A 16,700-nucleotide genomic window follows, 5' to 3' on the forward strand; every position below is an offset into this window, starting at 1 on the left:
AAAGGCCCAAGGATGTCCACCCCTACACGCTCCATTGGGGCCCCCACCAAGTACTGCTGCAGTGGTGTATGGGAACACTTCTCGTGTAGTGCAGGAGGCGCAGCAGTGCACATATAGCTCCGCGTCTCGTTGACAGCCAGGCCAGTAGAACCGCCCCCTGAGGCGGTGAAGGGTCTTGGTGTTCCCGTAGTGCCCCGCCCCAAACGAGCCGTGGACGATCTGGAGAACCTGGGGCCAGAGCACACGGGGCACCAATAGCTGCAGGAGGACCGGGAGCCTGCGACCTCCGGTAGGCAAACCCGTCGTGGAGCTCGAGGTTGCCCCATTGAGAGTGGTAGGCCTTTACCTCGGGCCCCAGTGCTGATACCTCTGTCCACTCGGGATGCCGCATCTTCTCCAGCCAGTCCCTCACCAGCACCAGGATCACGTCTGCCTCCTGCTGCTGCCTCATTTTCTGTGTGGTCAACGGGAGCCACCCCTCCTCATTGCTGGTGGTCTGGACGGCTGCCACCGTTGGTGTCACCTGGCCCCGTTCCTCTTGCCGCTGGCAGTAGCAATACTCCAGTGCCGCACAGGGGTGCCAGGAGAGCGCGCTGGCGTTGCCATGGTGTCGCCCCGCCTGATGCTGGATCTCAAAGTCATACCCTTGAAGGGCCTCCAGCCATCGGGCCACCTGGCCCTCAGGTTGCTTAAAGTTCAGGAGCCAGGTAAGTGAGGCGTATTCAGTGCGGATGAGGAAGTGGCTGCCGTGCAAATACGGCCGGAAGTGTCGTAATGCCAGGACCACTGCCAGCAGCTCGCGTTGGGTGACGCAGTAGTTCTTTTCCACCGACTCAGACTGAAGTAGGCCACGGCACGCTCCCCATCTCTGCCTCGCTGGGAGAGGACAGCCCCGATCCCCACGTTGCTGGCATCGGTGTCCACAATGAAGGGCTGTTGGGCATCGGGGTAGGCAAAGACTGGGGCTCCAGTGAGTGTCGACTTGAGTTGGGTGAAGGCTGTAGCACAGGTGTCGTCCCAGTCGAATGGTTCACCCTTGTCGATCAGGCGGTGGAGTGGGCTGGCAATGGTGGCGAAGTCCCTGACGAAGCGGCGGTAGTATGACGCCAGGCCCAGGAAACTTTGCAGCTCGCTGATGTTAGCAGGGGTGGGCCAGTCTCGGGTGGCAGCCGCCTTAGCTGGGTCGGTGGCTACGCCACGAGCACCTACCACGTGGCCCAGGAACTTTGTCTCCCTCATCAGCAGGCGACACTTTCAGGGTTCAGCCGCAGCCCGGCCCGACGGATGGCAGTTAGGATCTCACGCAGGTTGGACAGGGCTCTGTCAAAGTCATTGGCGTGTACCAGCAGGTCGTTGGGACCCTGCAGCTCATCCAGAATGCTGCAGCACGTCTGGTCTACAACCTCCCCAGACATTCCCATGTCACCCCCCTGCTCACTGACCTCCACTGGCTGCCTGTTATGGCTCGCATCAAATTTAAGACCTTGGTGCTTGCATACCAGGCAGCTAAGGGGTCAGCACCAGGGTACATCCAGAGGATCATCAGACCCTACACACCAGCCAGACCTCTCCGTTCTGCCACCTCTGGACGCTTGGCACCTCCCCCTCTTCGCGTCTGTACTTCCCGCTCCCGTCTGCTGTCTGTCCTGGCCCCTCGCTGGTGAAATGACCTCCCCGTGGCGGTCAGAACAGCAGAGAATCTTACCACCTTCAAGCGCAGACTGAAGACTCATCTCTTCAGGCTGCACCTCTCCCCACCCCTCCCTAGCCTATAGTTTAGCTCACTGTACCTAGTTAGGATAATATGATTACGTTAGTGTATTTGGCAGGATTGTTGTTTTTGTCTGATTAGGCAAAAGTGCTAGTTTGTACTTGGTAGGATTCTTGTTTGCTGAACAGCGTACTCTACAGGGTTGGAGTCCTGATCGATGTGGTCACTTCTGGCACTACGATCCTTACTTCACTCTAGTGTTTCTTTTGCACCTCTACATCGTGAACCAATGCACTTGTTGTACATCGCTCTGGATAAGAGCGTCTGCTAAATGCCTGTAATGTAATTCCCTCAAATGCCTGCACTATTGTTTTTGTCACTGGTGTTACTTGTACCCTACGCAACATTAAAGGCTTTTCAGAATTTAATTTCTCAGTTCAATCTGCAGACATGCAAAACAGTGTAGGTAGAATTCACTTAATTGCATAATGGAGATTTGGGTCTTTGCTTCGAACTGCCAAACCATTTCCCATTCATTCCATTATAAATATATTACATATTTGCATAAACCATTAGTGCATAGTTCAGATATTTTCATGGAATTATGTTGAATTCCTTCACATAATTATCTATATTTATGAGTTAAAAGTCAGTAGATGAGGCGTAAGTAAACTGACAATTGCCCTATAAAGATTTAAGAAGGTAGGTGGTTTCTGTTGAAAATCACATTGGTAGCAGAGGCCTGAGTGGCAAGTGTGGAATTTTTAAGAGTTCAATTTATTCCGCCGTACTTTTGTAAGTAGAAAAATAAATGCAGGCACGTCTTCGTTTCAAAATAGGTTGTTTAATGTAGCAAAGGAACTAGTGGGTCTGTTACCCAAGTACAGATAAACACAGAACCAACAAATGACGGAGACAGTGAATACTTATACCCTGTTCCTTCAAGGAAACAAAGGGCCAAATGGTTATCTTAAACACATCACGGGGAAAGGGGGGGGGGGAGGTAATCAGACATTGGGGGGGAAGAAACAAGGTGTGGGGGAGTTGGACTGAAGTAGGGGGTAGAGGATATCACACAATGGTACTGCATATCAAAGTGAGACAATTTGACTGGGCAAGGGGGTAGAGGATGTAGCACAAAGGGTGTGATTAAAAGGTTAATTTAACTGAGTATGGTGGTAAACAATCAATGTTATCTGTAACTGGCCCACTACAATGTGAGACACCTCAGAAGGGTAAACTGTGGCTCTCATGTTTTCCAACAGCAAGTGCGATCGAAGACAAGCTGTTTCATTCTTTTATGTAATTAAGCAGATTCTACTGTAGTTAATTTAGCGTGTCTAAGGTTGCATATAAACTTGAAAGCAGTCAAAACTTAAACAAGACCAGGTCCAAACCTAGTATATGGCTGGACCAAACACGCGTGATCCGGCCAACCAATGGTATAACTTCATAACTCGGCCGACCAATGGTGTAACTTCATCATCGTTTTTCATTGTTTTTGTTTTTGTGCGATTGGATTAGGCAGCTTGAAAAAACATTTAGGCGGCCCTCCTAAGACATTTTAATGCAGGAAAAACCCTGCACCCTCAGATTTTGCACACTTGTGGTCAAGGAGTTTATGATCCAGGAAATGTGTAGCTTTACCTGTTTTACATTTGTGACTCAGTATTTCATTGCAAACTAAAGGAGAACAACTTCATTTTTGCATTTTCACCTAGATTTCTTTGTGGCACTTCATTTGTACATAAATTATGAAAATAAACTAACCTAAGTTACTATTGTAAATTGTTCAAGTGTCTTGCTTCATTTAGCCATTTTTTTCCCACGGCGCGCAGGAACTGGCGCCGTGGGCTATGCGTGGCAAATTGTGGTCACTCACTCACTCACGGACAACCTTTAGCTAACCTTAGCGCGTACGGATTGCTTACTTTAGTTAACCTAGTTAGCGCGTACGGATGCTATCCTGCATGCATGAATAGGAGCTAAGGACACACAGCTACAACCACCTAAACAGATGTATGGACACACAGAGGTCAACAAATAACGTTACAGAGGTGAGGACGTGCCATAGCTAGTTAGCTATATAGTACAGAGGGCAAAACGGAGCTTTAGAATGACGAAATAAGTGTATGCGTGTGAGCTCGACAGCACATTTCTCATAAAAAAGGTAGTTTGTAGCCTTTTTTTAGTTCATTACAGTGGTGGTACAAGTGACAAGAAGTAAGTGGTACTGTGCTGTTAGCCTTTATTGATCGCAGTACAAGGTTCATGTAAATTAGCTAGGACAATCTGACAGCACTAGCCCATAAAAATGTACTGTGAATGGTACTTGCTCAATCGAATGGTAAACGTGAAAAACATTCGATTAGTCAGCGGCACCAAAATTTTCTGTCACACCCTCAATAAACGGCAAAACTCCCAGTAGAAGACTTTTAACGTTATATATTTTCTGAAACGTTATCGATTCCGCTTGGCCACAGTGAGTGAAACTACGCGTAATCTGAGCGTATAGTTTCCATGTAAATTACGTCAAAAGGATTCAGCCTTGTTGTTTTGCTACCTAAACTTCACAGCACAGTCATTGCCGTTATCATGATTGTAGCATGAAGTGTCTATTTTCAACCAACTGCCATATATGAGAGCGTAGAATCAACCAAAAAATATAGTTTGCCAAGTTGCAACGTGGGTCTGGATGGTTTCATGCTTGTTTACCAAGTCTCACTGTGTGACACTGTAGACATCTAGAGTTATAAAGCCATATATATTCCTGAGGCAGTTTTTAAAATAATGTTACTTGGGGGTGGGGCACTGTAGCCTCGTAATGGATGTGAACACACAAGTTTCTATAGTGTTGGTACAGTTCATATCATTGTGACTGAGTCTGCCTGCTAAAACAAAGCACACAGAAGTACATATTTGCTGAATACTGAAACAAAAGTTCACTGAAATATTCAGCTTTATTTTAATCTGGATGACTTGAAGTGAAATTAATATTATGAAAATTAAAATTAAAATGTAAATATTTTAAGGGTCATTGCAAAGACAACAAAAGCAAGACCAATCTTCTAGAATTATCCAACAGATGGTGTGTCTGTGTGTGTGTGTGTGTGTGTGTGTATGCATGTGTGAGTTGTGGGAGTGGGACATGGCAATGATGGTCCTCCCAGCTGACCTACTCAACGTCAGTGCCTCAAAAAAACCCTTTCTTTGGCTGTAGTGTCCAGCACCTCATGGAATTTGTAGTCCCGTGAAACAAGAAAACATGGTTGCAATCAAGATTAAGCAAATAACATGTACACAATTCTCTTTTTTCAAATACACGTTAAACACAAATTCTACAGCATAATGTACCATTTTCTACAAAACACTCCACAGAGCACATTTAAAAAGCCTGGTGGTTGAGGATTTAAACCAAGTCTCAGTTCTAGAGAAAGATGTGCGAACCATGAACAGAACAGCAACAGTTGTGTGCTATTGGCAAACATATTGGTTAGAATTTAGATGCTAAATTACTTTTGAAATATTAAACACAACCATTTGTAGTGGTTTCACATAATTTGAGTGAGCCACACTTTCCATGATCAGTGATGATTTGAATTATGAAAATGAAAATAAATTTAAAACTTGAATGTTTGAATTTAACTATTTCCACTTGCCTTATAGCACATTTAACATTTAACATCACAACAATTTGATTCTGTTTGGGAGGTAGTTCACGTTTAAATGTCACTTGCATAGTTCTACATTAATTTGCTTCCAGTTTAAGGACAACATGGCCCTAACACTTTAATTAATACAGGGTCACACTTTTACAGAAAGTATATACATATTCTCCCAGCCTTCATTAAGCGCATGTAACACATTCTTTAACATGACCCATCTATATGAATAATTCATAAGAAAATGTAATACTTTATGAGTCATACACAAACCCTTTTTGAATGATTAATAAAGGTGCAATGCAGTGTTAAGGTGTTATAAATCTGCTGGACTGTACCCCTGTGTAAAATGTGACCTACACATCAGGCATCATGATGTTAAGCATATGTTGGTGCTTTTTGGGGGGGGGGGGCTCCATGAACAATGAAGTTTGGCTGCTTTGTCCCTCCAGCTGAAGATTACATGCATTCCCATTTGGTAAAATGCTGATGATGTGTATGTTGCAACAACAAAAAAAACTCAACAAAGATAATGGCAGTCAATTGCAATGTGAGAACCATACAGTGCATCCAGTATTATTCAGCAAGGTCTTTTTTTTTTTGTTGCAGTGAACAAGTTTTTGACTTGGGAGTTTTACCACATAAAAAAGTATCAAGGATGGTGACCTCCTCTAGGTTGCACTATTGCAATTGAAGCAGTTTCAATGCTTTTATTTTGAAAGGCCACTGTTGTGTGATGGAGAACCATCCAGAAGAGGTAGTCAGAGAAGCAGTGGCTCCTCCCAATTGAATACACTGCTTTTCTCTCCAATACACATATATGACACAGCTGTGGACAAACTCAGGCATAATGCTATAGGTCTGTGTGTAAGCTTTGTGGTTGGGAATACCATCTCAATCTACGATAACTATACAGTTACAAATACAAACAAAATAAAAAATAATATAACATTATAGGATTGGCCGATTGGACGAATACATCAAGAATGGGCAATAGGCTGAATCCATAGCCAGTGGATTTTTGCTGGTTTTTTGCTGATTTAAAGACCTTTGCTTTTTAGCTGTGACCAGCAGCTAGTAAGCTATAAACCATTCTGTGGGTCTGTCAGTCTCTGTATTTCAGCCTGCTTGTCTAAAATGTTCACGTTGCACTGCACGTGTGCATACACCAGGTATTGACACTGCTGATTGGGTGAGGCACTACTATCTAATTACATACTATGCTGCCAACTGCCATTGTCTTTTAACCTCCTTGGTACCAGCGTGCCTTTGGAACAGGCACCAAAAAGAAAGCAAAGCCAACAACAGTTTGCCAGAGTGACAGTGACAGTAAGAAAGTGGTCTGGAATGAATCATTTCAGTATTTTATAAATGGAATGTTGTGACCCCGACATAAACTCATAGCTGGTTGCAGCTTATCATGATTAACTAGTACATGCTTTTTTTAAACCTTAAAAATGAACCAGGTGACTAATCAAAGGACTTATTTTCAAATTTTGTCAGAATCTGTTCAGCCTGACTCTGCTACACTCACTGAAACCCGCAAGCTGACAAAATCTCAGGATGATTTATTTTGTTTAATTGAAGAAGAGCAGGCATACTGAAAGAGAGATCAGTAAAGATAGATGGTGGATGTCAGAGGATAAGCTAAAGGCAGATTTATTTTGGATACTGCTTCTTCGGAGAACTGCGATCTGTCTACACCCGTTACTCAAATCTCGAAATAGGCCGTGATGTGGAGCCACACCACGTGGAGCCGCGCCCCCCTCAGTACAAATATATAGGTAATCGCCAATTGCAGGGGTGACAGTGGCCAATAGGAAAATTTTGACATATCGTCCAATCCTATAACATTAACCACACAGCCCAAAAACTACAAGTAATATTAACCATGCATTCAAAAAAATAGAACTAACATGAACCATGCAGGCCAAAAACTACAAATAATAGCAACAATCCTACACAACTTGCTGACGTGAGACACTGAATCAAGTCAAGTGTTTTGGACTTTGGTTTGAAATTAAATGGCTTGAGCTAGATGAACATCATATGACACCAACAACAACAATAATAACAAGAAGAAACAAAACTGTTGGAAACCTTTAAAAAATGTAACTATCATTGCTGCTGTAGTTCTTGTTAGAAAAATTAATTATTAATTATAAGAAGTCACAATTTTTGTGTAATTCTTAGATTTGTGTACATTGTCCTAAGCTTCCTGAGTGATCTGGCCGTTCCTATGGTGTTTGGTGTCGTTGCTGTTGAACTGATGGAGAGCCTCCCTTTCCAGTACTAGGTGACCTGTCGCCTCCTTCTCTGTCTCCTCCTTCTTCTGGACCAGGTTTCTACGAAGATACAGGAGGTATCCTGGCAACAGGAAGCCAGCCATTGAGAACATCAGCAAACCAAAGTTGATCTGTTGTTGGACAAAGAGAGAGAGAGAGATCAGTCACACAGCATTATGCTGACACCTAATTCTAAGTGTACCAGAACATCAGCGTTAGCGCCTTAGTTTTTTTGCATCATCTCACAGCATTTTAGAGCATTAGCATCTCAGTGTAACAGCATTTCAAAGCTCTAGCATTGTTAACAGTGTATCAGCATAGCGCAGCCTAACAGCATGTCAGTGCATTAGTGCAGTATAACAGTGTTTCAGAGTGTTAGCATTAAGAGCATGTCACAGTGTTAGCATCAGCAAAGTCTAAAGTTAGTATCCAGAAGTATAACAGTGTATTAGAGCGTTAGCAATAGATCAGGCTAATAGAATCTCAGAGCATTAGTGCCTCGGTGTCACACAGTCATTCTCTCACCCAGTATGGGTCCCCTTCGAGTGGCCCCACCATGGCGATGAAGAGAAGCTGCTGGAACAGGGCGAAGACGGCGCTGATCATCGACTGCAGGCCTGTCAGTGTCCCAAAGTGATTAGAGGGGTACCTGTAAGACAGAGAGAGAGGGGGAGAGGGAGGCGCGGTTGTGAATGTGTCATTTCAGAACACCACCCACTCTCAAAACCATGGAAATTGAAGTTTAGTGAATAACAGAGAGGCTGTTTAAGCAAGCTAAAAATGGTATAAAAGAAGATAAGGTACATGCTATCTGAAAGATGCTATAAAAGAAATAGATACTGTAAATGCTAGCTAAAAGATGCTACAAAGGAAAAAGATTCTGTACACGCTAAGCGAGATGTGAATGAAAGGGCTGTAGAGTGCTGTACTCACACAGCGGCATACAGCCCACCACAGCAGGAATGGATGAACCCTCTCACCATGGTATGGAGGATGAAAGTGAGGAGCTAAACCAGAGTGAAGCACAACAACAGCCCTACCATTAACAACCGTAACAACAGCAATACATACAGTTCATGCTTGTTGTTCTTGCAGGTGTCCAGAGCACTTTATGAACATTTTAATACAGAGTGTGATAGTAGTATGGTAGTTCCACCTGCATTCTCTTCACTCACCTGTAAAGGTAAGTTGTCGATAAGAGAGATGATTCCAAAGATAACCAGCAGCAGGTTGGTGAAGGTGAAGGCTCGCATGGCATTGGTGATTTTCTGAATTTTATTGTCTCTCTTTACTGGCACAGGAAATCTATATGTGAAGGGTGGGGAGCGGGCATACAAGGGAATTATTGTTTGTACAACAACAAAATGGAAACTCCCATCAATCGCTCCTCCATTCCCCCCCTTCTGTTTGCCTCCTACTCTCATCCTCACCTCTTTTCTCCCTCCATCTGGGCACTTGTGTGCTCCACACAGTCCTTCATTTTCCAATCCATGATGTAGCCAATCATAGGACAGGTCACCAAGCATAGCAGCTGCAGGGTTCCGAAGATGGAAGAGTAGAACCCCACTGTGACAGAACACACAATACAGAAATTACACACTCACTACTCATAGTCACAACACAAGAATTACACAGGCACTACTCACAGTCACAACATAGCAATTACACTCACTACTCACAGTCACAATTCTGTAATTACACACTCACTTCTCACAGTCATAGCACAGTAATTACACACTCACTACTCACAGTTACAACTCAGTAATTACACACTCACTACTCAGAGTCACAACACAGGACTTACACACTCACTGTTCACAGTCACAACACAGCAATTGCACACTCACTACTCACAGTCACAACACAGCAACTACACACTCAGTACTCAGTCACAGCACAGGAATTACACAGTCACTACTCACAGTCACAACACAGGACTTACACACTCACTGCTCACAGTCACAACACAGCAATTGCACACTCACTACTCACAGTCACAACACAGCAACTACACACTCAGTACTCAGTCACAACACAGCAATTACGCACTACTCTGTCACAACACAGGAATTGCACACTCAGTATTCATAGTCACAACACATCAATTACACACTCAGTCACAACACAGTTATTAAACACTCACTACTCAGTCACAACACAGCAATTACACACTCACTACTCAGTCACAACACAGCAATTACACACTCACTACTCAGTCACAGCACAGCAATCACACACTCATTACTCAGTCACAACTCAGTAATTACACTCACTACTCACAGTTACAACACAGTAATTACACACTCACTACTCTCTGTCATGACACAAAAAATACAATCACTACTCACAGTCACAACTTTGTTACTACACACTCACTACTCACAGTCACAACTCTGTAATTACACACTCACTACTCACAGTCCAAACTCAGTAATTACACACTCACTGCTCACAGTCACAACTCAGTAATTAAACACTCACTACCCACAGTCACAACTCAGTAATTACACACTCACTACTCACAGTCACAGCACAGGAATTATACACTCACTACTCAGTCACAACACAGCAATTACACACTCACTACTCGCAGTCACAGCACAGCAATCACACACTCACTACTCACAGTCACAACTCAGTAATTACACACACTACTCACAGTTACAACACAGTAATTACACACTACTCACTGTCATGACACAAAAAATACAATCACTACACACTCACTACTCACAGTCACAACACAGTAATTCCACACTCACTACTCAGTCACAGCACAGTAATTACACACTCACTACTCACAGTCACAACACAGGAAATATACACTCACTACTCACAGTCAAAACTCAGTAATTACACACTCACTACTCAGTCACAACAGAAATTACACACTTAATACTCACAGTCGAAGCACAGTAATTACACACTCACTACTCCCAGTCACAAAACAGCAATTACACACTCACTACTCACAGTCACACCTCAGTAATTACACACTCACTACTCACAATCACAACTCAGTAATTACAGTCACAACTCAAAGTTACAACAAGGTAATTTTACACTCACTACTCACTGTCATGACACAAAAAATACACAATCACTACTCACAGTCACAACACAGCAATTAGACACTCACTAGTGTGACGGAACAGTGTCACCGCAGCACTAGAGCACAGTCTATCATTAATACTTGCAAAGTAAATAAAAGAAGAAAAAAGTCTGCCACGTCGACACTGCCAATACACAATTGTGACAGTCAGTTAAACAGCATATGGCCAACGTTCAATTGTACACATTGCAGATATCAACTGACAACAAGAAAAAGAGACACCCTGATCAGAGGCCTCTTAGTGGAACAGGAACTGTGTGCCAGCAGGATGAAAGAGACCATAAACAAATAACTCACCTTTCTCTTCCACCTGCTTCTGCAATTCCTCTGAGGCTGAAATAGAAAGGACAGAGAGAGTGAGAGACAGCAGCAGGGCACTGCGACTCAGTACAGCTCAGTATTCAGTAAGGCACAGTGACTCAGTACGGCTCAGTGTTCAGTATAGCAGAACAACCTAGTACGGGTCAGTGTTCAGTACAGCACACCGACCTAGTACAGGTCTGTGTTCAGTACAGCGCTGTGACTCAGTACAGCTCAATGTTCAGTACAGCACTGTGACTCAGTACAACTCAATGTCATTCAGTAGGAAAGGGACCTCAAAGGAGTTTCCAGGGCTGGAATTTAATTCCAGGCATGGAGGGCCACATTGCTTGTAGGTTTAGATCCAGTCCCGAAGGGAGGCAGCTTCTGCAGGTTTAGATCCAGTCCTGGAGGGTTGCAGTGTCTACAGGTTTAACTTCCGTCATACAGGGCTGCAGTGTCTGCAGGTTTAACTCCAGTCCCGGAGGGCTGCAATGTCAGTAGATTTAACTCCAGTCATGGAGGACCGCAATGGCTACAGGCTTTTAAAGTTCCTTTTCGGTCAGCAGCCAGTTTAGGAGACCTTGGAAACACAGTTTGTGGATTCTTTAGCCAATCACTGACTCAAATTCTTCTGTGAGATACTGTGCCTCCAGGACTGTTTGACACTCCTATTCTAGACCATATACTGGATCTTTTACCCAGTTAAGTTTCTGCCAGTCAGGTGTTTGTCTTATCGGCAGACAGGGGCTCAGTGGGCAGGACTCACGATGGGCATCACCATGGGTTACCAGGAACTCCAGCATCTTATTCATGGCCCCCATGAAGAATATGAGTCGCAGCTGAGTCATCCCCATGGTGATAAGGCTCCAGAGGAAGATGGGAGAGCATACAGACCTCCGGAATGGCACCGAGTCTGTGGGGATAAGAGGCCGGGAGACAGAAGGGAGAGAGAAGGAGAGAGAGGGCGGGGGAGAGAAGGAGAAGGGGACATAGAGAAAATTACATTAAACAATGGCTGTGTCCCAATACGAAGTCAGCATTTTCACAATTTTTCACACTTGTCCTTTGTAGGCATTTCCCAAACCGAAGTCATCAAAAATGCTTTTAAGGTGCGTTATTTGGATTAAATTTGAAGGCAGAATCTGATGCATCCTTTAGCTGGAAGGCTATCCCATAGGTCTTTGCGATTTCCTCAGACTTCTCACTTCCCTTTAATTAATGGCGGCTCAAACCAGCGAAGTTGTTGAAATGTGAATATACAGTGAACACAATCATTTAAAAGTACATTGGAATAATGTATTTAATGTTTTCAAGCCTCAGTCAGTTAAACTGAACTAGCCAGCTAATTTGCTTGTAATCGCATTACTTCCAAATAGGACAACGTAGCTAGTGTTAACTTGGCTTACATACAGCAAACAACTGAAATCACGATAATCTGGTTAAAACTAAAAAAAGTAGCCAAACTAGTGGATAGTTATGTAGTTAGCTGAACATAAAACTAATTTTGTTTTCCCTTAAATAGAGAATCAGAACAATTGTGGCTACAATGACAGAATCCATATTTATTTGCATAGAGTCTGTCAGCTGTTAAGCTCAGCTGTAACTGCAAACACTGATCTCGTGTTGGTTTCGTGAACTCTGGTGTCATTCTGCCTTCAAAGTGCCTCCCAAATTTGTTGCCTTTTGTGGTTCCTTTACAATTAAGATGATGCCTGCAGAGGGAGCTGCCTTCTAAGGAAGCAGACAGTGAGGCAGCTGACTTTGTATTGGGAAACAGCCAAAATATTAATGATCAAATAAACAACTTATGTTTATCCATATACTTTTAATACACCATGATAGAAACATCTGAGTCATAATGGTAGCATATATACAATCCGTCTAGGCAAGTAGTTGGTTCAAAGCAAAACCGCTTGATTTTCACCACAGCTAGGTAGTGAGAAATAAACACCAAGTAGCGAAAACCATACAGGGACCTACAGAAGGAATGCAGGGACCTGGAGAAGGAATGCAGAAACCCGCAGAAGGAATGTAAGGATCCGAAGAGGGAATGCAGGACCCCGCAGAAGGAATGTAAGGATCCGAAGAGGGAATGCAGGAACCTGCAGAAGGAATGTAAGGATTCGAAGAGGGAATGTAGGGACCCGCAGAAGGAATTTAGAGACACGAAGAGGGAATGCAGGGGACCATAGAAAGAGTGTAGGGACCTGGAGAGGGAATGCAGGAACCTGCAGAAGGAATGTAAGGATCCGAAGAGGGAATGCAGGAACCCGCAGAAGGAATGTAAGGATCCGAAGAGGGAATGCAGGAACCTGCAGAAGGAATTTAGGGACCTGGAGAGGGAATGCAGAGGCCCCTAGAAACAATGTAGGGACTTGGAGGGGGAATGCAGGAACCCATAGAGGAATTTAAGGATCCGAAGGGGGAATCAGGGACCTGCAGAAGGAATGTAAGGATCTGAAGAGGGAATGCAGGGACCAGTAGAACTAATTTAGAGGGTACCGGAGATGGAATGGGGAGGGCCATAGAAAGGATGTAGGGACTTGGAGAGGGAATGCAAGAGCCCATAGAGGAATTTAAGGATCAGAAGAGAGAATGCAGGGACCCGCAGAAGGAATGTAAGGATCTGAAGAGGGAATGCAGAGACCCGCAGAACGAATTTAGGGACCTGGGGCCTCATTCACTAATATGTGTGTAGAAATGTTCTTACTTTGTACGCAGAAAAAGTTTTCAGCAAAATTACCGCCGGATTCAAAACACGTGCGGACCAGCCACTTTTGTTCTTACCCACGTGTGTATGTTGGTGAATCTGGATCATTCTTAATTGATAGGCACGTGCCGGCAATTTTCTATTTGCATAAAGCAACGCCCCATTTCTCCACATAAGGACGGTCCTGTTGCAAGCTCAGAGCATGGCTGAGAGATAGAGAAGTGAAAAATGTAAAAAAAGAAAAAATTTTATTTTTATTTTTTTTACAAATGCAGAGATAGAAGTGATTGTTTCAGAAGTTGAAGCCAGAAAAGGTGTTGTTTTTCATAGCGTTTCCACTGGAGTGACTGGTGCGAGGAAAAATGAGGCTTGGGCTGCAATAACCGAGGCAGCGAATGCTGTGTCTGCTGAGGGACGCAGTTTGGCTGAAGTAAAAAACAAGTCAGCTCATCTTGAATGTTTTTTTCCAGAATATTCAAAACAGCATATGCACGCTTTACCGACCATACGAACAAATCACAACTGTGGTAAAACGCTGCTTCTACAGATGAATACATGCAGGTTTCCGTGAATAAATAAACACAAATGCTTCGGGTAATTCCTCTGTAAATGCCAAATGAAATCTCAGCTGAGTAGAACAGATTTCGGAGTTACTTCAGCGGTTCTTCGTGTTATCATTCAGCCCGCTAAGATTTTGAACACTCACCTCTACTTTAGACAGACAAGAATAACTTCCATTTTTCCGGAATACTTCACGCGGTTGCGCAAGAGGGGCACTGCTGCATTTTCCATGTATTCTACAGTTTCCCCCGTGATGTATCACCCCTTATCAGGTGAGCCGTTCGTATTGAGTTGGGAAAAGTACCACGTCTGATTTGCAGTAGTGTAGGGTCTGTCTGTGCAGGGTCCAGAAATCGATGAAGAGCTTGCTGCAAGAGTTCCCAGTCCCACGCATTCTCTCATTACACTCGCGTCTGAATGCAGTGACAGGGGAAATCTTGGCTAGGGTGCTGTTCTTCAGCACCAGGAAGGAAAGTGCAGTAATTCAATGGAGTGTCCGATAATTCGGTCATTGCGCAATTTTGGGAATACTTGCATTCTACAAAGCTCAATACTGGAATGCTGCTGTAAAGCTAGTGAGTGCTAATGCCAGGGCTCCAGACTAACTTTTTACATTGGTTGCACTGGTGCGCCTAACTTTTTCATTTAGGTGCACCAAAGATTTTTCACCGCGCCTTTCGCTGCCACATTTTAAGCGTTACCTTTTTTGTCAGTTCCCATACACATTGGTAATTCCTTAACACATTATGTAAATGATTGTAAACAGGAATAAAGGTGCAGATAAATGTTTTTTCTTTTTTAAATCACAGCACAAACAAGAAATCGCAATAACCTCTATTGTTTAAAAAATAAACTTAAAAAGTGCTTGACAAACTCAAATAAATAAATCAAACTCAAATAACTCAAACAAAAGTGTGCGCTGCTCCCGGAGGAGTACAGGGCGCGGTTTCCCACGTAAACACTAGTGATACGCGGATCGGCTCTGACGTCATCCGAATCGCATCATCCATCTGCCACCCGCCCGAAATAATTGTTTTCTCCGATTTAGAGACCCGCACCCCTACGACGGAGTATTAGGGCCACATTGAGGTGAAAAAATCAGAGATTTTGAGAATAAGGTCGTAATATTACGAGAATAAATTCGTAATATTACGAGAATAAAGTCATAATTTCACGAGAAAAAAAAATCATAATATTACTTGAATAAAATTGTAAAATTTTGAGGAAAAATGTTTTTGGAAAATATATTACCAGCAACCAACAAAACGGACTAGAGGACAGTCTAATGGCAACCTGAGCCTGCAATTTCCTCCAAGTCCGTGTGGTTCTTTTTTCAGAATAGACACAGTTTCTTGCACAATTTTTTCAAAGTCCTGATCAGTGGCGTAGCCAGAAATGAAATTGCAGGTGGGCCTGAATAAAAGTGGGTGGGCCACACAATTCATTCCATAAATAGCTCAATAGCATTTACAGTACATTACAAGCGCGAAAGTGTTCTGCTATGCGATGGCTTGCTGTGTTAAACTGCTGTTGTTTATCTATTTAGTTTTGCCTACTTATGTGGATGTTTTTTCGCCAGGTTTATTTGCAGTAGGCTAATACTGATTTGTCATTACTATTAGACTTAAAGATCGTGTTAGACAACTAACATTACTGGTAACGTAAAATAATCGATGTCCTCAAAACATATCGGCTTGAGAAAGTCTCAGAAATCAGCTGCTGAAAATGAATGAAATTTTGAGTGGAAATATAAAAGCAGAGCTAGATAGTCGCTCTGGTCTTTCATTTAACACACGCCCCCTCCCTGCAGTCCCATCTACAACTACACCCCCCACCCATGGACGGACAACTGTGCTTGTAAGTCAAATTGCCTCCAGGGGGCGTCTGGTTTGTGACGTCACAGCCCAATGTTAAAATCCTATTGACTTTTTAAAAATCATTGATTGTTAAATATCTATAGCGATTAAAAATAACAGATTTCTCACGTTTTTTTGGGACCGTCATTATCTACCGTAGCATGTGCTTGGTTATATTTATTTCAATCTCTGGAGGGAAAAAAAACGGATTTATATCGATTTACGATGTGCTGGTGGTCCTGAACTACACTAAATCAAAGTCGCACGGATACACGTCACAACCACGTGTGCTTGTAAGTCTACCCGCCAAGCGCGATGCCTAGGCTGCCCCTAACTGCTGTTCTGGGATCAGATTTCCCTTCCCAGGTCCTAGATTTAACCATTAGTAGGAGAAGAAAATAACTGACTCTGGACCAGCAGCTAGGGCCAACTGCACCCAACACCGGTGGCTAGCTAGCTATACCCACGACAAATGCGGTGCCACTGGTTAGCTTAATGCA

The 16,700-nt window shown here is 43.5% G+C and overlaps 1 protein-coding gene across 2 annotated transcripts in view; it reads right to left on the bottom strand.

Moving 5' to 3' along the window:
* Positions 1-5,769: 5,769 nt before the first annotated feature.
* slc43a1a (solute carrier family 43 member 1a) overlaps positions 5,770-16,700 on the bottom strand; it is a 39,368-nt gene continuing 28,437 nt past the window's right edge. Inside the window, exons 10-16 of one of the 2 annotated variants that reach the window (XM_064344019.1) lie at positions 11,840-11,986; positions 11,068-11,103; positions 9,089-9,224; positions 8,834-8,963; positions 8,592-8,665; positions 8,184-8,307; positions 5,770-7,789 (exon numbers count right to left, since the gene is read on the bottom strand). In XM_064344019.1, the coding sequence (XP_064200089.1) occupies positions 7,583-7,789; positions 8,184-8,307; positions 8,592-8,665; positions 8,834-8,963; positions 9,089-9,224; positions 11,068-11,103; positions 11,840-11,986 (854 nt within the window). In that variant the 3' untranslated portion in view covers positions 5,770-7,582. The remainder of the gene's footprint in view (positions 7,790-8,183; positions 8,308-8,591; positions 8,666-8,833; positions 8,964-9,088; positions 9,225-11,067; positions 11,104-11,839; positions 11,987-16,700) is intronic. The other variant, XR_010331297.1, reaches the window with a different exon arrangement.

This window comes from Anguilla rostrata, chromosome 7 (assembly GCF_018555375.3).
Source record: "Anguilla rostrata isolate EN2019 chromosome 7, ASM1855537v3, whole genome shotgun sequence".
NCBI classification, from domain to species: domain Eukaryota; kingdom Metazoa; phylum Chordata; class Actinopteri; order Anguilliformes; family Anguillidae; genus Anguilla; species Anguilla rostrata.